The sequence below is a fragment of the Trifolium pratense genome, linkage group LG2 (assembly GCF_020283565.1).
Source record: "Trifolium pratense cultivar HEN17-A07 linkage group LG2, ARS_RC_1.1, whole genome shotgun sequence".
NCBI lineage: Eukaryota > Viridiplantae > Streptophyta > Magnoliopsida > Fabales > Fabaceae > Trifolium > Trifolium pratense.
In genome coordinates this window covers 60426229-60450089 of record NC_060060.1, presented here as the reverse complement: position 1 = coordinate 60450089, position 23861 = coordinate 60426229, and the positions used below count along the sequence as shown (strand labels likewise).

General features: G+C 35.7%; 1 protein-coding gene across 1 annotated transcript; it reads right to left on the bottom strand.

Annotated features, from left to right (window-relative positions):
• Positions 1-3420: 3420 nt before the first annotated feature.
• On the bottom strand, positions 3421-4269 carry LOC123905140. The gene is made up of 2 exons (XM_045954775.1): positions 4219-4269; positions 3421-4089 (listed from the first exon to the last, which is right to left on the bottom strand). The coding sequence occupies exons 1-2, from the start codon at positions 4267-4269 to the stop codon at positions 3481-3483; spliced, it is 660 nt and encodes a 219-aa protein (XP_045810731.1). The 3' UTR covers positions 3421-3480.
• Positions 4270-23861: the final 19592 nt, after the last annotated feature.

The window sequence follows — 23861 nt, the reverse complement described above, 5'->3', positions numbered from 1 at the left end:
GTGACTCCTCCAAAGTGTACTAACTAGAAATTGTTGGGTTTTGGAACTATTAAACTACTGAAAATATAGATAAATAAAAGGCATAAATAAAAAAAAAATGATAAATTGCAAGTAAAAAAAAAAAGAGTTTGATTGATTTTGTGTCAAAATAATTTTTACAATGAATATTTATAGACATAGTGACATAACACATATTCTTTAATTGACCAAACTTTGTGACCTACAAAATCTAGCCTTTACCGCCTATATTCAACTAAACACACGGAGCAATGTGTCTTAAAATTTTGAATTTAATTTATAATTTAAATTTTAATTTAAAAATTTAAGTGTTACAAATTTTAATCGTAAAAATATGATAACACAAATAATATATAGTGAACTTTTAAATATTAGATAAATAATATCTGTTTGGTTTTCCTCATTCTCATATATTAAATATGACTCTTGATCAAAGTCATGCATATCAATCATCAAGAATGATTAAATGAGCCAATTTGAAACTTAAAAGACCTATTGATGTATATGGCTCGTGTCAAATACGATTTTTGGAGTCATGTCATGCATATAATCACTAAGAACACCAACGACCAACCAGCTACATGCAACACCACAAATATATTTCTAAAATAATCTATTCTACCTAGTTCTTCACGTATTAAACGACTATTTTCAACTCACACATGTCATGTGATAATACATATTAATATATGTTAAAATTAGTAAATTCTAACACTTATTACATTTATGTATCTAATATCTATATTATCAATCAAATAACTGATTTTGTTTCTATAGTCAAACAAAATTTTGTAAGATTCCATCATTTATTCGAACTTGAATTTTAAAGAGTCGCTACTTTGAACTTGAATTAATGAGAAACATAATATCATATTATAAACATTAATTATTTTTATGTTGTCTTATTTTTCTTTATATTACTATAAGAAAAATGTCATTTATTGAGGGGCAAAAATCCTCTATAACAAGCAAAAACCGTCAGTAAGTTTAAATTTATTGGCGGCCAACTAGCGGCCAAAAAACGCCACAAAATTGCTCATTGGTAAGTTTAGTGGCGGCCCAAACCGCCAGAAACGAGAAGGACGGAATTTACTGGCGGTAGCCAAAACGTAAAGGCAGCCCAAAAGTATATTAAAGTTTTTTTTTTAGCAGTTCATTATGTTCATCTCTTTTTAATAACAAAACGATTCAATATCCACTAATCCTAATTTCACCTAAAGCATGCGAATTGTTCTGACCAAGTGTTGTCCTTTGTTCAAATTCAAATAAAAGATGAAAACTGGAAATTAAAATTACTCATGGGTCATTGCCAAGTTCCAAAGAATTTACTAGTACTCATATGCTTGAAGATAGAAATCTCTTGTACATACTCATCACTCATGAATAATTATAATGTTTCTTTATTAATTTCTTGTGTTGTTTCCATGAGTCATTCATCTTCATCTTCTTCAAAGTTAAATATGAAAAATTCAACCCACAAATCCCTAAACTTTCAATATAAGAATATAAAATTTGAACCTCCGAAGGATTCCAGATTCGATGAAGTACCAGATCTAAACCAGCAGCAATTTTTTCTTCTCGAAAATTTAGTACTCATATGCTTGAAGATGAATGACTCTTTATATTGTTCCTTTATTAAAAACAAAAACATTTTTGAAGATATAAACTAAGTAAGAATATAAAGAACAAGTTGAAGAGGGGGAACCGAAAGAAAGAGAACAATATGGTGAAGCAAAAGAGTTTATGTTAGTATGAGAAATAGATGAAATGACTTGGTTGAAAAATTATCATATTAGTTGTCATGGTAAAGTTGTTTTGTCTTACGGCCAATAAATATATATTGAATCCGCCAATAAAATAATGTTTTCTTGTAGTGTATATTCTTTTGTAAAAGACACAAGTGAAAATAAAAGACACTTGTGCAAACTCATGCTAATGAAAACTAAACGCATCAGTATCTTCTAACTACTATATACATATTACTAAAAACAAATTGGTGTCCTTTAAGTATGAGACACTACCTGCTATGTTTTGTAGATTTCACGTGTTCTTGATGCGTTGAGTCTAGTCTAGTGACGCTTGGTGTCATGTCAGTCGTGTAATAAAAGCCTAAATGTGAAGGGTTTTGTGTCTTCATGTGATGTTAAGAGTCAAAAAAATATGAGTTCTTACAACATAAGGGCAGTCATAGAGCGGTCAAAGTTGAGCTGGTGTCTAGATAAATATCAGAGGTAGCAAGGACATGTCAGCTGGAGTCGCTGATGTGCTCCCATGTGCTCAATTATATTATCTTGGAGGATAAGCATAGTTAGCCCAATTACCATGAGAGTTGCGGTCTAATGAGTTATAAACCCTAAAACTCAAAAGTTCCAATCATTAGAGAAGAAAGATTTTATTGTTGGACTTTTTATGAAATTCAATAAGAGTCAAGTATTATTCATGGGAATCATTGTGGTGTTTATTGCATTTTTAGTTCTTTATGTTTTTATGATATATGTTTGATTCAAGGTTTGGCCAATTTAGGATTGAATACAAGTTTATTATTATGAGACATGTAGTAATAAATGGAACTTAAGAACTACTATAATTAAATAGAGATGAACTAATAAGAAAAAACTTAAGCCAACTCAAACATGAGCATAACTTATCCGTCGTTTCATATTTTTACGTTGTGACACCACTCGTCACTCACAGATACTAGATTAATTATTAGTTAAATAGATCATACTTCCAACAATGTTGCCAAATTTCATCTTTAAATCCTTTTTAATTAATTTGTTTAAAACTCTGAAAACTATATGATATTGTTTGGTTACGGTGAATTAAAATTATTATTTTGTTTGTTTAATGAAAAAGTTTACTTAAACGATTATCCCTGGTACAACGTTTTCTTATCGATCACTTGCTAATTTGTAAGATTGTGTATACTTGGACAACGTTTTTACTCAATGTTAGGGCCACTCCTTTTTGCTCTTATTTTACAACCTCTTATTCATGAGATCATTAACAATTGCAAGTTTTGCAAGCAATTGCCAATTTGTCAAAAAAAAAAAAATGCTCAAGCTGTAGGTGTTATAAGCAACTCCCAATTCTTCAAGAAGATGCTCAAACTCTTGAACTGTTGAAGATTATACTCGTTTTGTAGTAATTTCCAATTTTTCTACAAGTTAAAATACATTTGTTACTAAAAAATTAAGAAAAAATTTAATTGCTCAAAATCTAAGATCTATTGCTCAAAATCTTCCGACATTTGTTAATGATGTCCTTCTTGATTTATTTAGGCAGGCGAGAGTATATGCGAAGAAAAAAGGTACATGTGAACGTTTTGATTGATCCACATTTTTTTTTTTGAACAAGCCAAAATGAGATGTATATATATATAAATAGTCTTTTAGCACAAGACGTACCAATAAGACTAACCAAGGTTACAAATACAGTCAAAAATACATGAACCAAAAGAAACTATACAAGGCCCAAACAAAGCAAAGGACTAGACCACCAACTATGGCAGTTCAAAGCTAAAGTGCTACTCGTCGCTTTCAACCACCGGTAAGAGAACGTCTTGATCTTGTCCAACATATGATGCACCGAGTTTGCTGAGCCTGTAAACAAACGATGATTTCTTTCGGTCCACACAACCCAAACACTAGCCAACCATACGAGCTGCATGAAAGAACGTCGAGCTCTAGAACCACCTGCTGAATCCGTGAACTGAACAAAATGATCTGGAAGAGTCTGAGCAGTCACCAAAGAAGACCCAATCCAGGAGCTAACAAGGGACCACAGGGAGCCAAAAGAGCTGCAAAAGAGGAACAGATGCTGAGCCGATTCAACCTCTCCGCAACCAGAAACACAAAGGTGAGCCTCCGTAGATAAAATCCCTCGATTAGCCAGGTTTGCTTTGGTAGGTAACCTGTCCCGCAAGAGTCGCCAGGCACAAATGGAAACCTTCAAAGGAACCTGGCGGTGCCAGATAAGTCCCGACGCAGCATCCAAAGTAACTGTATCCTGAGTTGTCAGAAGCTGATAAACACCACGAACCGTGTATCCGTCATCCAGGTCAACCCGCCACTGCCACCGTGATCCACATTAAATTGAAATTTAGGCCAATTGATGTTCTGGTGTGCGGGTTGGGTGAGTATGAGAGAAATATGCATGTGTGGACTTGAATGAGGTTTCCGCACTATTGAGATTGAGGACCCAAGCTTTTATTGTAGGACATGCAGCTCTCAAAGCAAGCAAATCGGCCATGCTTTAATTGTGTCTGACAATCGACATACTTTTATATCATTTGTGTACGACACTTTAGGGTTCTTAGTAAATGTTGTGGATCTTTTGTAAAAAAGTTCAAAAAGTCATGCATAGCAATATTGTGTCTCATAAATTTATGAATTAGTTTTAAGAAAACTGATTTGGTTATCTAAAAATAGTTTTTTTTACAAGGTTATCTAAAAATAGTTAATGGACAACTTGTTATCGGTTTGCATTTAATTGGCATATGTAATTATTAAATATATATACCAGATAATAAGAATTTTAGTTGCATTGGCTGACAACATTAAAAACCTTGATATGGATGAATTTGTGGCAGTAGTTCTTTTGATCTACTATTTTGAAAAATCTGAACTTTTGATTCCTTATTTTAGTTTTTTCTGAATTTTAGTCCCCCAACTCAATTTGGTCAAATTTTTACTGATTTGTCAACCTCATTAATGACATGGCAATATCTATGTTATGGTGACAAACATATTCCATGTCATTAATTTTTTTTAAATTAAATAAATAAAGAATTAAAACAATAAAATAATTAAGTAAATAATTAATGATAATTAGAAAAATAGTAAAAGTAAGAAACAAAAATTTAGTCAAAGAAACAAAAAAAGAAAAACGGTAAAAGCAAACACAAAAACGCAAAATTTCCAAATTCCGAAAGTTCTTATTCATTGAACCGTATAGATAGTAGAAACATAAACCCAGAAAACGCAAATATTCATCTTCCTCACAATCGTTCATCTTCAAAGCCGCTCACGTTCATCTTCAAACCAATCAAAAGGATAAACATATTAATCTTTTAAAGAAATATGTTTGTCAATATGGATACTGCAAAACCTTTGTCAACATGATTAAATTTGACCAAATTGAGTTGAATGACTAAAATTCAGAAAAAACAAAATCAGGGGATCAAAAGTTCAGATTTTTCAAAATAGGAGGACCAAACACTGCATTAAAACCTTCTTTATTTTAAAACCTGAAATATAAGAAAAGTTAAACATAACAAACGCTATGAAAGTAGGCTGGTTATCAAAACTAGTTTTAAAGATCGTATTACAAAGATGACTCCTTCCAATTAATCATGTTAGAATTTATTTACTTATAAACATTTTTTAAACCTAAGATATAGTTTTAAGATTAAAGATTTCCACCAATGTTGTTTGGATATAATTGGCACATGCCTTTCTTTTTGTATATATATGTACCAGTGTAGAGCTACATACAAGGGGTTGCATTTGTAAACATATTCAGACTGTAAATTTGTTTCTGTCTCTGTTTCTTTTTATGAAAATATATTATTGTACAAAATAAAAGTAATGGAATAATAGATAGTACAATTCCAACTAACAGGCTATAACGATTTATCCCTAAACTAAGAGCAAAATTTGAAAATATAACTGATAACTCCGTTATTACACACTTAAAGTGACATAATTCAAGAAATTTTAGCGGATGATTGGATGATTTTAAGACATAAAATTAGTGAGAAATTGTATGAGAATATAAGAGAGTTTATCCATAAGGGAGAGATGAAGTTGCATGAAGTTAAGGCTTTAGTATTGAGTGCCAAGCAGCCACTTGCTTTGTTGCCATGATTTGATCTTTGCCATGTTTTGGTTCTGCCACTTACGTATAATGCGCGAAATGTGACGATTAATGCGCAAAAATGCAGCTGCTTGCTTGATGACACTGCCTCTTGCGTATAATGCGCAGGAAGATACCGCCTCATGCGCAGTTACTACTATATAATGACTTTGGAGTTAAATATGTTTGGATCTCATCCCCAAAAGCTAGCTCAAAGGGTGAGGCTGCCCTCACATATTTATACACTTCACATCGCGGGAACCTAAGCAATGTGGGACTTCAAATAATCTCCAACAACACAACAACATATTCAACACCCACCCTCACGCCTAGCGTGGTCCTAGGTCAAATGCCCACATTGCAGTCCTTAACCCGGCTCTGATACCAAGTTAAATATGCTTGGATCTCATCCCCCAAAGCTAGCTCAAAGGGTGAGGCTGCCCTCACATATTTATACACTTCACATCGCGGGAACCTAAGCAATGTGGGACTTCAAATAATCTCCAACAACACAACAACATATTCAACACCCACCCTCACGCCTAGCGTGGTCCTAGGTCAAATGCCCACATTGCAGTCCTTAACCCGGCTCTGATACCAAGTTAAATATGTTTGGATATTATATAGGGTAACCCCACTACATCAATATTAGATAATAATTATATTATTATTATTATATAGGGTAGTTTAGTCTTTTCTAATTTCTAGTTTATATACTCTATTGTACTATTGTTTCATTAAGCTTTGCTCATATGATTGAAACCCTAACCTAAAGGGTGTTCTCTTTTCCTTTGTTATTCTTCTTCTCCATATGTTCACCGTTGTTTAACATGGTATCAAAGAGCTTGGTTGATTGTCTCATAAAGTGATGTGTTAAAAAAAAAATAGAGCGTGATAGTATGAGAATCCCAAATCACCGATTGGTGTGAAGAATTTGTTTTGTAGTTTCAATTGGATTTTTAACTTTTTTCCATCAATGATCAACTCTGCTTAACTCTTGGATGCTAGCTTTTCTTTTGTCTTCTGGATCTTCAAAACCTTCTTTACGATTTTTTGCTCTTCAACGAGGAAAGCATGAATAATCCTTTCCCTAACAATACGATGCTGGTTGGATTTAGTGGCATAGCTATGACGGCTTCGGTATGTGAGTCTCACAGCCATGGTGATTGTTGTTTCAATTGGATTTTTTAAGACTTGGTAATTCCACTCAATTTGGTGAAGAATTTATTTTCTTGTTTCAATTCAATTTGTTTGTGAAAACTTGGTAACCCCACTACATCATTTGTCTTGCCTGTGAAGTGTTTGTTTAATTGTTTCAATTGGAATTGAAAACTTGGTGGGTGACGTTAAACTCCCTTGGCTGATTTTGTTTGAAGGCTTATTGTTGGTTAGCAGTTAAGCACTACTTTATTTTGTTCTAAGACTATCGGATTGAAAAATTGTGAATTCTTGTATTTGATATGGCTGCTTCTATTGCTCCTCTCCCTGTTGGTTATGGTATTGGTCCTATATACTCACACGAGACTACTTCACCAGTGTTTGATCTTGCAGAGAAGTTCCAAAATTTTCTTGCTGCTCAGCCTCATGCCACATCTGTCTCTTATGTTAAAGGTTTGACTCCCTCTAACTTGTCAGATATATCTTCTTCTATATGGATATTTGATTCTGGAGCATCACATCATATGTCGTATGATCGTAAGTCCTTTTTGTCTTTAAATCCTACATCATCTATGTCGGTTATGACTGCTGATGGCACTCCTATGTCATTAGCAGGAATAGGGTCAGTGTCCACATCTAATTTGTCTCTTTCTGATGTTTATTATATTCCTAATCTCACCATGAGCCTTGTTTCTATTAGTCAACTATGTGATTCTGGTTACTCGGTTATGTTTTCTTCCACTCATTGTTATGTGCAGGATCCACAATCTGGGAGGTTGATTGGGACAGGTCATAGACAAGGGGGGCTTTATGTTTTGGATGAGTTAAGAGTTCCAGATACTGCAGCATCAACTTCAATTTCCAATGTTGATTTATCATCTTTTCGTTTGAATTTATCATCTTCTAACTTTTATTTGTGGCATTCTCGTCTTGGTCATGTTTCTGCATCTAGATTAAAATACTTAGTCTCTACTGGAGCTTTAGGAAAGTTGCAAATTAGTGATATTTCTGATTGTTGTGGATGCAAACTTGCTAAATTTTCTGCCTTGCCATTTAATAAAAGTGTTTCTGTGTCCAGTGAACCTTTTGACTTGGTTCATTCTGATGTCTGGGGTCCATCACCGGTTCTTACTAAAGGTGGATCTAAATATTATGTCTCTTTTATTGATGATCATACTCGTTATTGTTGGGTTTATCTTATGAAAAATCGTTCAGAGTTTTTTAGCATTTATCATATGTTCCGTGCTATGGTTAAAACCCAACATAATGCTACTATAAAATGTTTCCGTTCTGATCTAGCTGGTGAATATACTTCTAATAAATTCTCTGAGTTACTTGCTTATGATGGTACTATTCACCAGACTTCTTGTACTGATACTCCTCAACAAAATGGCATTGCTGAAAGGAAGCATCGTCATATTGTTGAGACTGCTCGTTCTCTTTTGTTGTCTGCTTCTGTTCCACGTGAATTTTGGGGCGAAGCAATTCTCACCGCTGTTCATGCCATTAATAGAATTCCATCATCTGTCACCTCAGGTTTGTCTCCCTTTGAAAAATTGTATGGTTCTTGTCCCGATTATTCTTCTTTGAAGGTCTTTGGTTCTACTTGCTTTGTACTTCGTCCACAAGTAGAACGTAATAAATTGTCTCCTCGTTCTACAATATGTGTTTTTCTTGGTTATGGAGCTGGTCAGAAGGGTTATCGCTGTTATGATCCTTCAAGTGACAAATTGTATGTTTCTCGTCATGTTGTGTTTCTTGAGCATATTCCATATTACTCTATTTCCTCGGATTCTCATGCTCCTAATAGGCATGAACTAACTAATATTGATCCTTTTTGTATTGATAATGATATATTTCATGACTGTAATTTTGAGAACTGTAGCGATGATATTAGTGCTACTCCAGATGCAGATGTCCCTTCTGTCCCAATGGCTACTCAACAACCTCCTATGACTGTTGTCCCTCCTACACCTCCTCCTCCTCCACCACCTCCTCCACCTCCTCGTTACCCTCTTCGTGAACGTAAGTCTACTCGATTGCCTGATTTTGTTTATTCAAATTATTCTGCTACTTTTGCTTCTTTTCTAACCTCTCTTCATAGTTTGTCTGAACCGTCCTCCTATAAAGAAGCTATTCTTGATCCTCTTTGGAAAAAGGCTATGGCAGAGGAACTTGCTGCTTTGCACAAGACAAATACTTGGGACTTAGTACCTCTTCCACCAGGAAAACGTGCTATTGGGTCTCGTTGGGTATATAAGATTAAAACCAAATCTGATGGGTCGGTTGAGCGTTACAAAGCCCGTCTTGTGGCTAAGGGATTCTCTCAACAATATGGTATGGATTATGAAGAAACATTTGCTCCTGTGGCCAAGATGACTACCATTCGCACTCTTATTGCTGTTGCGTCTGTTCGTCAGTGGCATATATCTCAATTGGACGTTAAAAATGCTTTTTTAAATGGTGATCTTAAAGAAGAAGTTTATATGGTACCTCCATCAGGTGTTTTTCATAATCAGGGGGAAGTTTGTAAGTTGAAGAAAGCTTTATATGGTTTGAAACAAGCTCCGCGAGCTTGGTTTGAAAAGTTCTCAACTGTGATTTCATCTCTTGGATTTCGCTCTAGTGATTATGATTCTGCTTTATTTGTCAGGACAACTTCTCATGGACGTATCATACTATCTTTATATGTTGATGATATGATTATTACAGGTGATGATGTTGATGGAATTGATGAGGTAAAATTACAGTTAGCTAAAAGATTTGAGATGAAGGATTTGGGCCCTCTTCGATATTTTTTGGGGATTGAAGTTGCCTACTCTCGTAAAGGTTATCTTCTATCTCAAAGCAAGTACATTTCCAACATTCTAGAACAAGCTCGCCTCTCTGATAATCGAGCAATAGATAGTCCGCTTGAGCTGAATGTGAAATATGCTCCCTCTGATGGGGTTCCTCTAGCAGACCCCACTTTATATCGTACTTTGGTTGGAAGCTTGGTGTATCTTACTATTACTAGACCTGATATTGCTTATGCAGTGCATGTTGTTAGTCAGTTTGTTGTTTCTCCCACTACAGTACATTGGGCAGCCGTGCTTCGTATTTTGCGTTATCTTCGGGGAACTCAGTTTCAGAGCCTTTTATTCCCCTCGTCTTCTTCCTTGGAGTTATGTGCTTACTCTGATGCTGATTGGGCTGGTGATCCTATTGATCGCAAATCTACCACAGGGTTTTGTATTTTTCTTGGAGAGTCTCTCATCTCTTGGAAGAGTAAAAAACAGGACATTGTCTCCCGCTCTTCTACAGAAGCTGAGTATCGTGCTATGGCATCCACCACCACTGAAATAGTTTGGTTGCGTTGGCTACTTTCTGATATGGGTATCTCTCTTTCTCAACCAACTCCTATGTATTGTGATAACAAGAGTGCAATTCAAATTGCCCACAACTCGGTCTTCCATGAACGTACCAAACATATTGAGATTGATTGTCACTTCACACGTCACCATCTTCAGCATGGCACCATTACTTTGCCGTTTATTTCTTCTTCCTTGCAGATTGCTGATTTGTTCACGAAAACACATTCTATTAAACGTTTTCGTTTCTTGATTGACAAACTCTCGATGCTCTCTGTTAATGCATCGTGAGTTTGAGGGGAGATATTAGATAATAATTATATTATTATTATTATTATATAGGGTAGTTTAGTCTTTTCTAATTTCTAGTTTATATACTCTATTGTACTATTGTTTCATTAAGCTTTGCTCATATGATTGAAACCCTAACCTAAAGGGTGTTCTCTTTTCCTTTGTTATTCTTCTTCTCCATATGTTCACCGTTGTTTAACATTTGGATATCAGTTTTGAGGTTACGCAATTTTGGAACCAAAGTGAGGCATTGGAGCTAACTTCAAGCATCAAAAAGGTGGATTTAAGTAAGGAATCAAGTGTGGAAACACATCCAATTCCCCTAATCATGAAGATTGCAATTCTTTTCATCAATATAATTTCCTCTTTCACTATGTTTGGTTAGATTCTTAGATTGGATTTTTAGGTGATTCTCATGTAGTTTGTTTGAACCATGTGAACTTGATTGTATGCAATTGGATTATAATCTAGTTTCAATTGATTATTCTTTGCACTTAATGTTTCATATAATTTGACGAAATTGTGTGATGAACTTAATAGTTGATTTATCATGAGAATGAAAATTAACTATGAACTTAGGAATGATATATTGATAATCACTTTAGAGATTTATGTTTATTGATTGTGATTTAGGAATCAATGCTTGTGAAAACCTCACTTAAACACAAATTCACCCAAGAGATTAAGTGAGAGGATTATTATCCAAGAGATTGAGAACAATAATTTTATTGATTCAATCTTGAAACTAATTGAGTAATTCATGAGTATATAATATGATTCACCAAATAAATTACTATGAGATGAACCGAAGATATCCAATCGCCCGCCAACCATTCGATAAAATTCCAATATTTGTTTTCAACAAATTCTTATGAACAAAACCCCCCCAAATATTCTTTTATTTTATTTAAAGCATTGGTTTAATTGTCTTAGTTTAGAATAATCAACAATCCTCGTGGACACGATATCTTAATTACTACTTGACGGTAATTGTATACTTGCAATTTATTCATCAAGTTTTTGGTGCTGTTGCCGGGGATTGTCGATTAATTTTGACAAGGCAATTGAACCAACAATTTACTTAGTTTGATTTTACTTTTGTTATAGTTGAAAATCCAAAAAAAAAAATATAATAAATAAAAAAATAATTAGAGTTTTAATTGTTCATTTTATTGTATAGTGCAAGTGCTACTAAGGTATTTTCTTTGTTGTTTAGGCAAGGAAGGAAGTCATGTTTGAATCATACAATCAAGAGACACTTTTAACTAGTTACAAGTTCAATAATGTTTTACTACAAATTATTACCAAGCAACTAGAAGCCCAATATACGGTGCAAGCAACCTTTCAAAACAATCCTTATTTCAACACATATAATCTTGGAGTGAAGAATCACATGAATTTTTCTTATGGAGCTAATCCAAAACAAGCATTTCCTCAAGATCAACATTTTGAAGATCACCTTGAATCTTTTGAAGATACTCTTATCTTAGCCATGAAGATGACTCAAAGCAATTTTGAGGTGATGAAGGCCAACCAAGAAATGTCAAGCGAACGTCATGAAGCCTCCATCAAAAATCTCGAAAACCAAATGGGTCAACTAGCAAAACAATTATCTTCTCTACAATCTCAAAGCGGTTTTGGTGGAAATACTATGGATCATCGTAATGAAAGTTGTAATGTCATTAATTTGAGGAGTAAAGAAGTTCCATCAGCGGAAAGTGGGGGAGAATTCTAAGAGGAAGGAGAGTAAAAATGGTGTAGTTGAAAAGATGAGGAATGGTGTAGTTGAAAATAGAAAAGAAAATATGAAAGAAGAAAAAAATGAGGGTGAAAAAGCTTATGAGGGTGAAGTTGAAAAGAGAGTGGAGAATGAGTGTGAAAGGCAAGCAATCTCTTGTGAAGGACCCCAAGTTTCAAGTTCCTTCACCATATGATAAAGTGTCTTATCTAAGGAGAAAGAAGGTCAAGAACCAAGACCTCGAATTTCGCAAATTCATGAAGATGCTCAAGAAGCTTGAAATGACCATTCCATTTGTAGAAGCACTTGAGCATAATATAATTACATTACACATAGTAGACAAGTCATCATGTGGCATTGATTTTAATCACAAAACTTAACACAAAGATTTTTTTTTTATGTGAGTGAAGTTAACACAAAGATAAATATGAGAAACATTTTATGAAATAAATTTAAGAGTGTCATATAAAATCGGCGATCACTTTAATGGCTAAAGTAGATGAATTAAGAAGTAAAATGACAAAAATTTGGGAGTGTGATTTCCATCTTCGTATACTAACAAAACTAATTACTAAGATTACCAATTTAAAGAAAACAAAAAAAAAAAAAAAAAAGGAAGAAAAAGGCATCAAGTGAAAAAGATGGAAAAATATTGCAGGCTTTTAAGTTAGAAATCATGCAAAAAAAATGGACTAGGATTGTCCGCTGTCCAACATTCATGCAGTTTCACACAATAATAAATCTGGAGTATTCATTTGAAATTAGACGGTTTCGATAACTCACACGGTAAAACAATTTGGAAAGATCGGACAGTTCATAATTATAACCGCATGACACAGTCCTTTTGCGCAAAAAATAACGGCAACATATACAAAGGACATAATCCACTATTTATGAGTGCCTTGACTGGCTGGGTAATTGTATAGTAAGATTTGATGTAGAACATTCTCCATCTTCGGACCTTGTAGCAAATAACGGTTTCTCCTATTAACAACCACACATTTATGTATGCATTTGTTGCATTTCCTTTCCCCCTCCATAAATTAAGGTGACCTATGTACCAAGGATTCTATATTTAAATTACTCTGTTCTTGTAACCAAAAAAATTAAATAAATTACTATGTTCCCATTCTTCTTAATAACTGCACGTCTTTCAATTATTAAATATAGGCACATATTTGGGTCAGAGTGAAATATAAAAAATTTAAGATGTTTTTTCTTTAGTCCCAATATTTTTTATACCCAAAAAATCTAATTTTGCCCTTGATAAAAATTTCGGTTCGCAGAAACCGAAGTTTTTTCTAGTTCAAATTTAGGAAAAATTTGGTTAACAGAAACCGAATCTTTTTTTCAAGGCAAAAAAAAATTCGGTTCATAAAAACCAAAGTTTTTATTGAAGGGCAAAAAATTAAAATCCAAGGGAAAAAAGAATCACGGGGTCTAAAGAGAAAACATCAAAATTTAAACACAGGCGTACTTAAGCATCAAACATATATAGGCTCTGTTTGGCAAAAATAGCGGTTGGCTGATAAGTTAGCTTATGGCTGATGGCTGATAGCTTATAGCTGATGACTGATGGCCGATAAACTAATTAAAGTGTTTGTTAAAATTAGCGGTTCAACTAGCTGATAAATGTAAAATGACATAAAAGGACATTCTTAATACATATTAATTTTTTGGTGCAAAATAATATATATTAAAAATTATATTAAATTCATATTTAAAATAATAATAATTTTTAATTTTTAATTTAATTTATATTTTAAATATTATTATTTCAAATATTTCTATTTCAGTTTCTGTACTATATAAAAAAAATCAACATAACGATAGAATTTTTTCAACATGTAAATTTTGTTATCAAGATATAACGTTATTATATACAATTTTTTTGCTCCAATATATATAAAATAAATAATATTGAGTAAAAAAAACATTGATTCATAACCTTGTATACCAAGCTTTCATTTTTTAAAGTCTGTACCAAACTTTCTTTTTAACGTGATCATTATTTATTTTTATGGTAAATTTGTTGATAACAAACTATGTATGTTTAACGTTATATTTTATCAACTATATATATTTAGCATTGATAAGGTACATAATATTGCCACATTTAAAACATTATTATTATTATTATTATTATTATTATTATTATTATTATTATTATTATTATGTTATTTTTAATGAAAATAAGTTATAAAGGGTAAAAGTGGATTTTAGTTAAAATTATAAGGGTAAAAGTGGAAGAAAAAATTATAAGCTAGAAGCTAGAAGCTCAGAAGCTGCTTGAAATAGCTTCTAGAAAATAAGCTAAAAGTCAATAAAGTAAGCTATAAGCTCTTTCTGAAAAGACTGTTACCAAACAGATTTTTTAGCTTATAAGTCATAAGAAAAAAGTTATAAGCTAGCTTCTTTAGCTTTAGCTTGCCAAACATATATGCCCATAGTAGGATAGTACTATAGTAGTAATAATTAAACGATCATATCATGATTTATGATGAATACATATGCTCCCTCCTTGGTCTCCTTTTATAATCACTCGCAAAAGGTGCTTATGGAAAGGGACATATCACAGGTAGTTATTAAGATGCATGTTAATAGGAGGAAATAAAATTAATTGGACCTTTGGTTTACCAGATTCATCGCTTTCTTTAATTGGAATGAGAAATAAAGATTAATATTCTTACTGTGAAACTAACGATGTCTTAATGTTCTCGCCTAAGCTTAATTTGGTGCTGACCTCAGTACAATTAGGCGTCGAATTTGGCCCAACAAACACGCTGCCCAAGTCGAAACATCTCTGCTCAATGGTCACAGAAGCAGGCGCATCTGTAATGGCCGACATTGATCGGAAGGATTGGTATTTACTCCCAATTATGATTTTTCAACCGTTATTCCCACAGTTATTAATCGTGAGGACGTCGAATTTGTCCTCACATTTATGACATTGACTCTGCGGTAGAGGCTACATATACCCTTCAAGCAACCTACTTGAGCGTCGAAGTATCTGCGGGTACAACCCCTTTCGCACCACTGTATCTGCCTCATCAATCTCTCCAATAATGGAATTCATTAAATCCACTTTTTTTTTTTTAACTTTAAAGGATTCTCTGTTGGAGGTGTTGATAGTACTATTATTTCTGCAAAATTGTTTTCATTTAAGTGCTAGACTAGAAAGTATCCGAGGTACATCAAATCAAATTTAAAGACTTTACCGTTCATTTCAGTGACATATTAATGAAGAAGAACAGAGGTATTTATGAATCACAATTTCAATGTGGTTGGATATGCTCAGTTTTTATCTCCACTGTCTCACCCCTCTGATACTAATTACAAACAGCATTTTTAACTCTCATTGGACATGCATAGTATATAGTCCCTTTTATTTATTTAACCTCCACTTGCTGTCCTAGTAATAATTAAGGGACAAAATAGAGGCATCACTATTAGATTAAAAAAATGGGTCATGCTAACCAGTGCCTCCGGGGCACTAGTTAAGGATACCAAAAGAAGTAATTTTTGCATTGAAAAGAGCATCTTTTATACTTATAAAAAGTAAATTACACAATTTCCAATACATTCATACCTTATTTAGTTCCTTAACCAGTACCTCAAGGGCACTAGTTAGCATTTTCCTAAAAAAATTCATGTCAAGTAGTATGATTCCTTTGATTCTTGTGTATATTTTTTTGTTTTTTTATGATATCCCTTACTAATTTGGAGGTATTTATTTAACAATCAACGAGAATAAGAGTCACATGTATGTAAAGTAAAAGTTGGTTAAAAATTAATTGTGGATATCTGTTGGACATAAATTTGGTATTTATCAATTAAATATAATTGGTGGGTCCAATATTTATTTTGGAGGTTATATTATCAAAACAAAACTTTCAAAGTTGGTGTCGAGAACTCCCTATGTCGAAGCAGAAAAGCGTTTCGAGAGTTGTAGAGGATGCGTATAGTTTTGGTTTTACCAGGAGGCTATCGAAGGCGCAAAATCGAATCGAGAGATAGTTGGGCCAAGCCCAAAAAAGAAACAACGAACGGCCCAAAAGATCTTGGCGCGCGCTGAAGGAATGAAAGATGAAAGTGGAGAACGTGGTCGACGTGGCAAATGAAGGAGCGTCCAGATGATCAAGAAACAGTTACCACTTAGTAGTAGTATTTATAGTAGTTTTTCATTCTGAACAAGGGTCGCAAAATTTATACAAATATTCTCTCTAAAAATTCTAAGTACTCAGCGATCGAACGAACGGAATTCGAAGGAGAAATGTATGTTTTGTGAACCATCTTTATTTGTAATTGTTTTTCATTCAATGCAATGCAATTTGTTTTCCAGTAATTTTTTCTAAGTCTGAATCCAGATACTTGCTTGAGAAACTGCTACTTCGAGGCGATTCGAATTAGTTTCTCGTGTATGCTTTAAAATATTTTAATTCCTAAGTGTTCGTTTCCTTATTCAAACGAACCTTCAAACCGTTTTCTTGAAACGAACAAACACAAAATTGTCCTGAGATTTACTAGTTGATCTCGCGAGTTTAAATACTTAAACTAGCGGTTGTTTACCAAATTCCAACGTAAACAAATTGGCACGCCCAGTGGGACTGGTTTTGTGTTTGTTAAAGTTGTGTTTATTTTTATATTGTGGAATAAAAAACTTGTTACTTGCATATAACTCATGATAAGTTAGGTTATGGTTAAAACTACTCAGAGATCTAATCCTAGTAAAACTCCAAGTTCTAGTGCGATGAGTAGCGAAGCAAGTTCGAGTGGTGGAGTCGATCCACCTCCACAAAGTGTGGTAACATCTGAGTTAGTGAATGTTCCAATATTCTCCAGTCCAACCATTTCGACTGTGCATGATGTTATTCCAACTTTGCCAATTCCAACTATGGCAATTCCGTCCGTAACTGCTGGTTTTGGACGTTCGAAACCACCGTCAGGTCAGGGTTTTATGTATGGGCCTCCCCCTACACTTGGTTTAGGGATGCCAAGTTTCGAATCTGATAGGTATACTTCGTCAAGGGTAACTCCTACACCCTTAACGACTGCATCTGTGTTGTCTTTGAGACAACAAATGGATGAGAGCAACCATGAAATGGTTAATCTCTTAACACAACAAATGGGTACTGTGTTTAATCCATTAATTCAGAATACCAACGAGAGTTATCAAATGTTGGCATTTCAAATGAGTCGAATTGCAGATTTTTTTGGGACACCCCCACCTCCTCCTAGAGTAAATCCCATTACTCCACAAGTAATACTACCTGCAATGTCTTCGACTCCAGTGCAGCAAAGGCCAACCTATGTGGCTACTGAAACAGTTCCTAACCCAACACCTACACCAGTTGTACAAGAGGAAACCTATTATCCTCACGAGGTTAATCAAATGCCTCAATTAGTAAATCAAAACCCTCCTGTTATGAACCCAAATCCACAAGTGGTACATCAAAACCCCCCAGTGGTAATGGTTAGGAGGAACCAGGATCCTGACGAGGTAGTGCGAGAGGTGCAAAACAATAATTTGCTTGGCCAACACAATTTGGCTAACATGGTCGAAACGATTTTGGCCCAAAACGGCCTAAACACGGGTTGTCGAAGGCCAAACTTTGTCTCTGCCTTCACTGAATATGTGCTGCAAACCGAGTTACCAAGAGGTTGGAAAGTCCCAAAATACACTAAGTTTGCTGGGGACACTAATGAATCAACCGTAGAACATATTGCCAGGTATCTAGCTGAGTCTGGGAATTTGGCGAATAATGAAAATTTGCGAATGAAGTATTTTCCTAATTCGCTTACCAAGAATGCATTTACTTGGTTTACAACTTTGCCTCCCAATTCGATCAATAGTTGGGCCCAATTGGAAAGGATTTTCCACGAGCAATTTTATATGGGCCAAACCAAGATAAGTCTGAAAGAGTTAGCCAGTGTAAAAAGAAAAAACCTAGAGTCAATTGATGACTATTTAAATAGGTTTCGTTTGCTGAAATCCAGGTGCTTTACTCAAGTGCCTGAACACGAGCTAGTGGAAATGGCTGCTGGTGGGTTAGATTATTCAATTCGAAAGAAATTGGATACCCAATACCTTCGAGACATGTCACAGTTGGCTGACAGAGTGAGACAAATCGAAAGGTTAAAAGCTGAAAAAGTTAGAAATTCTAAGTTTCAGAAAAAGAAAGAAATAGGTTTTGTTGATTCCTATGATAATGAAATTGATTATGAAACGAGTGATGAATACTTAGATTTCGACGATAGTGATATTAATGTGGCTGAATTAAAGCCTGGGCCTCCTTACACTTGCAAATTGTTGAGGCCGTAGAATGGAAAAAATCCTATCGAACCAAAAAATGATAAGTTTGTTACAAAGACTTATACTTTCGACATTACTAAATGTGATGAGATTTTTGATTTATTGGTGACTGACGGCCAAATTATTGTGCCAAAAGATATGAAAATACCACCAATAGAACAAAGAAAGAAAAGAGGTTATTGTAAGTTTCATAATTATTTGGGACATAGAACTTATCAATGTGTTGTTTTCAGGGATTTGGTGCAAAAAGCGCTGAATGAAGGAAGGCTGAAGTATGCTGATAAGGCAAAGCCTCCAATGAAGGTAGATTCAGATCCCTTGCCACCTGCAGACGCTACCTATGTCGAAGTCTATGACTGCAACATGGTTGAAGTGATAGACGCTGCTGCTCCAATCAAGGCTGTGCCTGAAGAGGAGTATGAAAAGAGGGTACGTGAGGTGTACCCCAATGCTGAGGAAGAATTGGTGGACTTCCTAAATAGGTGCAAGCTGAAGAATGCTGAAGTGATGCTTTGCCCTAGATGCAGTGCTGTGTGCGACAAAGAGGCTACTGCAGGCCTTCAAAGTGTTGTACCTTATGCTGAAAACAAGAGAAAATGGCCAAAATCTAGGCCAAATCAGAAAGCTTGGCCTTACAAAGGAGCCAACTGGGGAAAGCCTATTACCAAAGGCCTTTCGATCCAGCAAAGGCTAGGCCCCCAAAACACTTTCAAACCATCTGGGAGAGCACCTGTTAACCAATGGGTGAGTGGACAGTACGTCACTTTCAATCGAAGGATGATGGAAAATGGAAGCTCTAGCAATGTTAATGTGAACATTGTATCCGAACCCAAGGGTTCAAAAGTGGTAGCTGGGAAGGAAAAAGTGAATGCTGCCACTGAAGTCAACAAATACTCTTATAGGAATAACTATAAGGGAAAAAATCCTATGACCCGCACTCAGTGGCGAAGGTTCCAGAGGAAACAAAAGTTGACAACAAAAGAGGCTGAGGCTGGGGGCAAGGCTGTAGCAACCCAGAAGGCTGAAAAGGTTGAAATGGCCAAGAGGCCAGTAAAGGAGAGGCTTTCCATAATATTGGAAGAGCCAATAGCTGAAAATGCCCAAGGAGGGGCAGAAGATGAGGATGACATGGAGGATGATGATCTCCTGGATGAGGGGTCTGATTTTGATGTCATGGTCAATGTGGTGTCGATTCTGCCACTGGAATATGATATACCTACTGAAGTCAATGAGCTGGAAGAGGACTTCGAAGCCCTCAATTTGGCTGATCATAAGCCAATGTGTTATTATGTTATGCAAAATGGTTGTGTCGAAGAGCAAAAAGCTGTCTTCGAAAAGCCAGATCTGGGAATGCAGAACCACTTGAAGGCTTTGTTCATTAGGGCAAAAGTCAATAATGTGGGAATCAATAAAGTCTTAGTGGATGGAGGAGCTGTGGTGAACATCATGCCTCACTTCATGTTGAAGAAATTAGGTCTCTATGACACAGACCTTCATTCCCACAATGTGGTGTTGGCCAACTATGAAGGAAAAACTGGTCATTCCCTGGGGGCAGTGCAGTTGGAAGTTTGTGTTGGTAGTACAGTTCGAAAGACCTTGTTTATGGTCATAGCTGCCAAACCTAATTACAATCTGTTATTAGGTAGAGAATGGATACATGGTGTTGGAGCTGTTCCCTCAACCATGCACCAAAGATTAATCATCTGGAGAGAAGATGGTTTAGTCGAGAACGTAGAAGCAGATCAGAGTGCATATGTTTCAGAGACAGGCACTGTGACTTTACAAAATTTCGACAAAAACCTGGCCTCGATTGCTCCTTGTGGTGAGCAAGATGCTGCCTTCGATCCAAATGAAGTGGTATCAAAAAATGTATACCACTCAGTTAAGTTGCATCCAGCCCATGGCTTTTGTTGGGAAAGGGAAGACATAGAGAAACCCTTGTGTGAGGATGCATACCCACCAGTGTCTGGATGGGTCAACCATGATGAGTTTGATGATTGAGTCCCCAGCATGGGATCGAATTACGGCTTACGCAGCCGAGAATAGAATCAAAATGGCTCTTGAGGCCATTAATGTTCAAGAAAATATGGCTGTCGAAGCCAACGATGACTTAAGGGACGAACTGGCCTTGGAGGCTAGTGAAGTAAATGATGGGAAAAAGCAAAGGTTAGATTGCATCTATGATGATGAGCCTTTGGGTTTTGAGAAAGATCCACATAGTTCGACTCAGAGAATGCAAGCCCAAGACCCTTTGCAGGAGGTTGATATTGGAGATGGCTCTGTTAAAAGGCCAACTTACATTAGTGCCAATATAGACCCAACCTTAAGAGAAAAAATGGTCGAGTTGCTTGAGAAATACAGAGACTGCTTTGCATGGGACTATAACGAAATGCCTGGGTTAAGCAGAAATCTTGTGGAGCATAGGCTACCCCTTCGACCAGATAAGAAACCTGTAAAGCAGCTTCCAAGGAGGTTTGCACCGGAAATCATGACAAAGATCAAAGCAGAAATTGAAAGGTTGCTCAAATGCAAGTTCATTCGAACAACCAGGTATGTGGAATGGTTAGCTAACATTGTTCCTGTTATTAAGAAAAATGGATCACTTAGGGTTTGCATAGACTTTAGAGACTTGAATAATGCTACACCTAAGGATGAATATTCCATGCCTGTAGCCGAAATGTTAGTTGATTCAGCAGCAGGGCATGAATATTTGAGTATGTTAGATGGCTATTCAGGTTATAATCAAATCTTTATTGATGAAGATGATGTGCCAAAAACCGCATTTCGTTGCCCTGGTGCTTTAGGCACCTATGAGTGGGTGGTGATGCCTTTTGGATTGAAAAATGCTGGGGCAACATACCAAAGAGCTATGAACTTAATTTTTCATGATTTTATCGAAATATTTATGCAGGTTTATATTGATGATATTGTTGTGAAATCCGCTTCCCAGGATGAACATATCGAACATCTTAAAAAATCGTTCGAAAGAATGAGAAAATGTGGATTAAAAATGAATCCACTGAAATGTGCTTTTTGTGTACATGCAGGAGATTTCCTTGGCTTTGTTGTGCATAAGAAGGGCATAGAAATTAACCAAAATAAGACAAAGGCTATCATGGAGACAGAACCTCCAGGAACGAAGAAACAGCTTCAATCTTTGCTAGGAAAGGTCAATTTCTTGAGAAGGTTTATATCAAACCTAAGTGGTAAAGCTCAACCTTTTTCTCCACTGCTGAGGCTCAAGAAAGGTGATGTATTTGAATGGGGAATGGAACAACAAAAGGCATTTGATGATATTAAGGCATACTTGTCGAAGCCTCCAACTTTAATGCCTCCTATTCGAAACAAAGCAATGAAGTTGTACATCGCAGCATCAGATTCGACTATTGGAAGCATGCTCGCACAAGAGGATGAAAATGGCGTAGAAAAGGCTATTTACTATCTAAGTAGAATCTTGAATGATGCTGAGACTAGATATAGTCCAATTGAAAAGCTTTGTCTATGTTTGTATTTCTCTTGTACCAAACTTAAGCAATATATCAAACCAGTTCATGTTTATGTTTATTCTCATTTTGACATCATTAAGCATATGTTGTTAAAACCAATTTTGCATAGTCGAATTGGGAAATGGGCTTTAGCTTTAACTGAATATTCATTGACTTACCAACCCCTGAGGGCTGTAAAGGGTCAAGTAGTGGCTGATTTTCTTGTTGACCACTCGGTGGCTGAGACCTCAATAACATATGTAGAACATGAACCTTGGATGTTGTACGTCGATGGCTCGAAGCACAAACATGGTACAGGAGTTGGAATCTTAATCATTTCTCCTTTAAAGATTCCAACAAAATTTAAGTACAAAATTAATGGAACATGCTCCAATAATGAAGCCGAGTACGAGGCTTTAATTGTAGGTCTAAAGATTATTTTGGACTTGGGGGCAAAACATGTTAAAATCAGAGGAGATTCTGAGTTAGTAATAAAACAATTGACAAAGGAATACAAATGCATTCAAGAACATTTGATGAAATACTTTGTCATTGCCTTCTCGTTACTAAAACGGTTTGATTCGTGCGACATTCAACACGTGCCTCGAATCGAAAACCAAGAAGCCAATGACCTAGCCCAAATTGCTTCTGGTTATAAGGTAACGGGGAAAAAATTAGATGAGATAGTTGAAATTAAAGAAAAACTAATCTCATGTGAGGTAATACCCTATCAGCTGGGGGCAAATGAACCAAATGGCGAAAGGGAGTCCGAAATGGCTGATGCACACTTTGATGAAGTAATGACTGAAGTCTTTGTGATTGACAATTTGGCTGACACGGATTGGAGACAACCCATTGTTAAATACATAGAAAATCCAACAGGTACAGCCGATAGGAAGGTTAAGTATAGAGCCTTGAATTACACAATCATGGGAAATGAACTATTTAAGAAGACTCCTGAAGGGGTTTTGTTGAAATGCCTAAATGAAAACGAAGCGTATGTAGCAGTTTCAAATGCCCATAGTGGAGCCTGTGGTGCCCATCAAGCAGGCCACAAGATGAAATGGCTTTTGTTTCGACAGGGTTTGTATTGGCCTTCCATGCTTAAGGACTGCATAGAATATGCGAAAGGTTGTCAAGAGTGTCAAAAACACGCGGGGATACAACACGTCCCTGCCAGTGAGTTGCATTCGATTATCAAACCTTGGCCTTTTAGAGGCTGGGCTTTAGATTTAATTGGTGAGATAAGGCCCGCGTCATCCAAGAACCAACGTTATATACTAGTTGGGATTGATTATTTTACCAAATGGATAGAGGCTGTTGCCCTGACAAATGTGGATCAGGAGACAGTGATCAATTTTATCCAAGACCATATTATTTATAGGTTTGGGCTTCCTGAGACGATCACTACAGACCAAGGAACGGTGTTTGTTGGTCGAAAGATGCAAGATTTTGCCGAACAATTGGGTTTTAAGCTAATGACTTCGACGCCTTACTATGCTCAAGCAAATGGCCAAGTTGAAGCAGCCAACAAGGTTATAATTAGTTTAATTAAGAAGCACGTTGCCCAAAAGCCAAAAAATTGGCATAAGACCTTGGATCAAGTCCTATGGGCATGTAGGAATTCCCCTAAAGAGTCAACAGGTTCGACA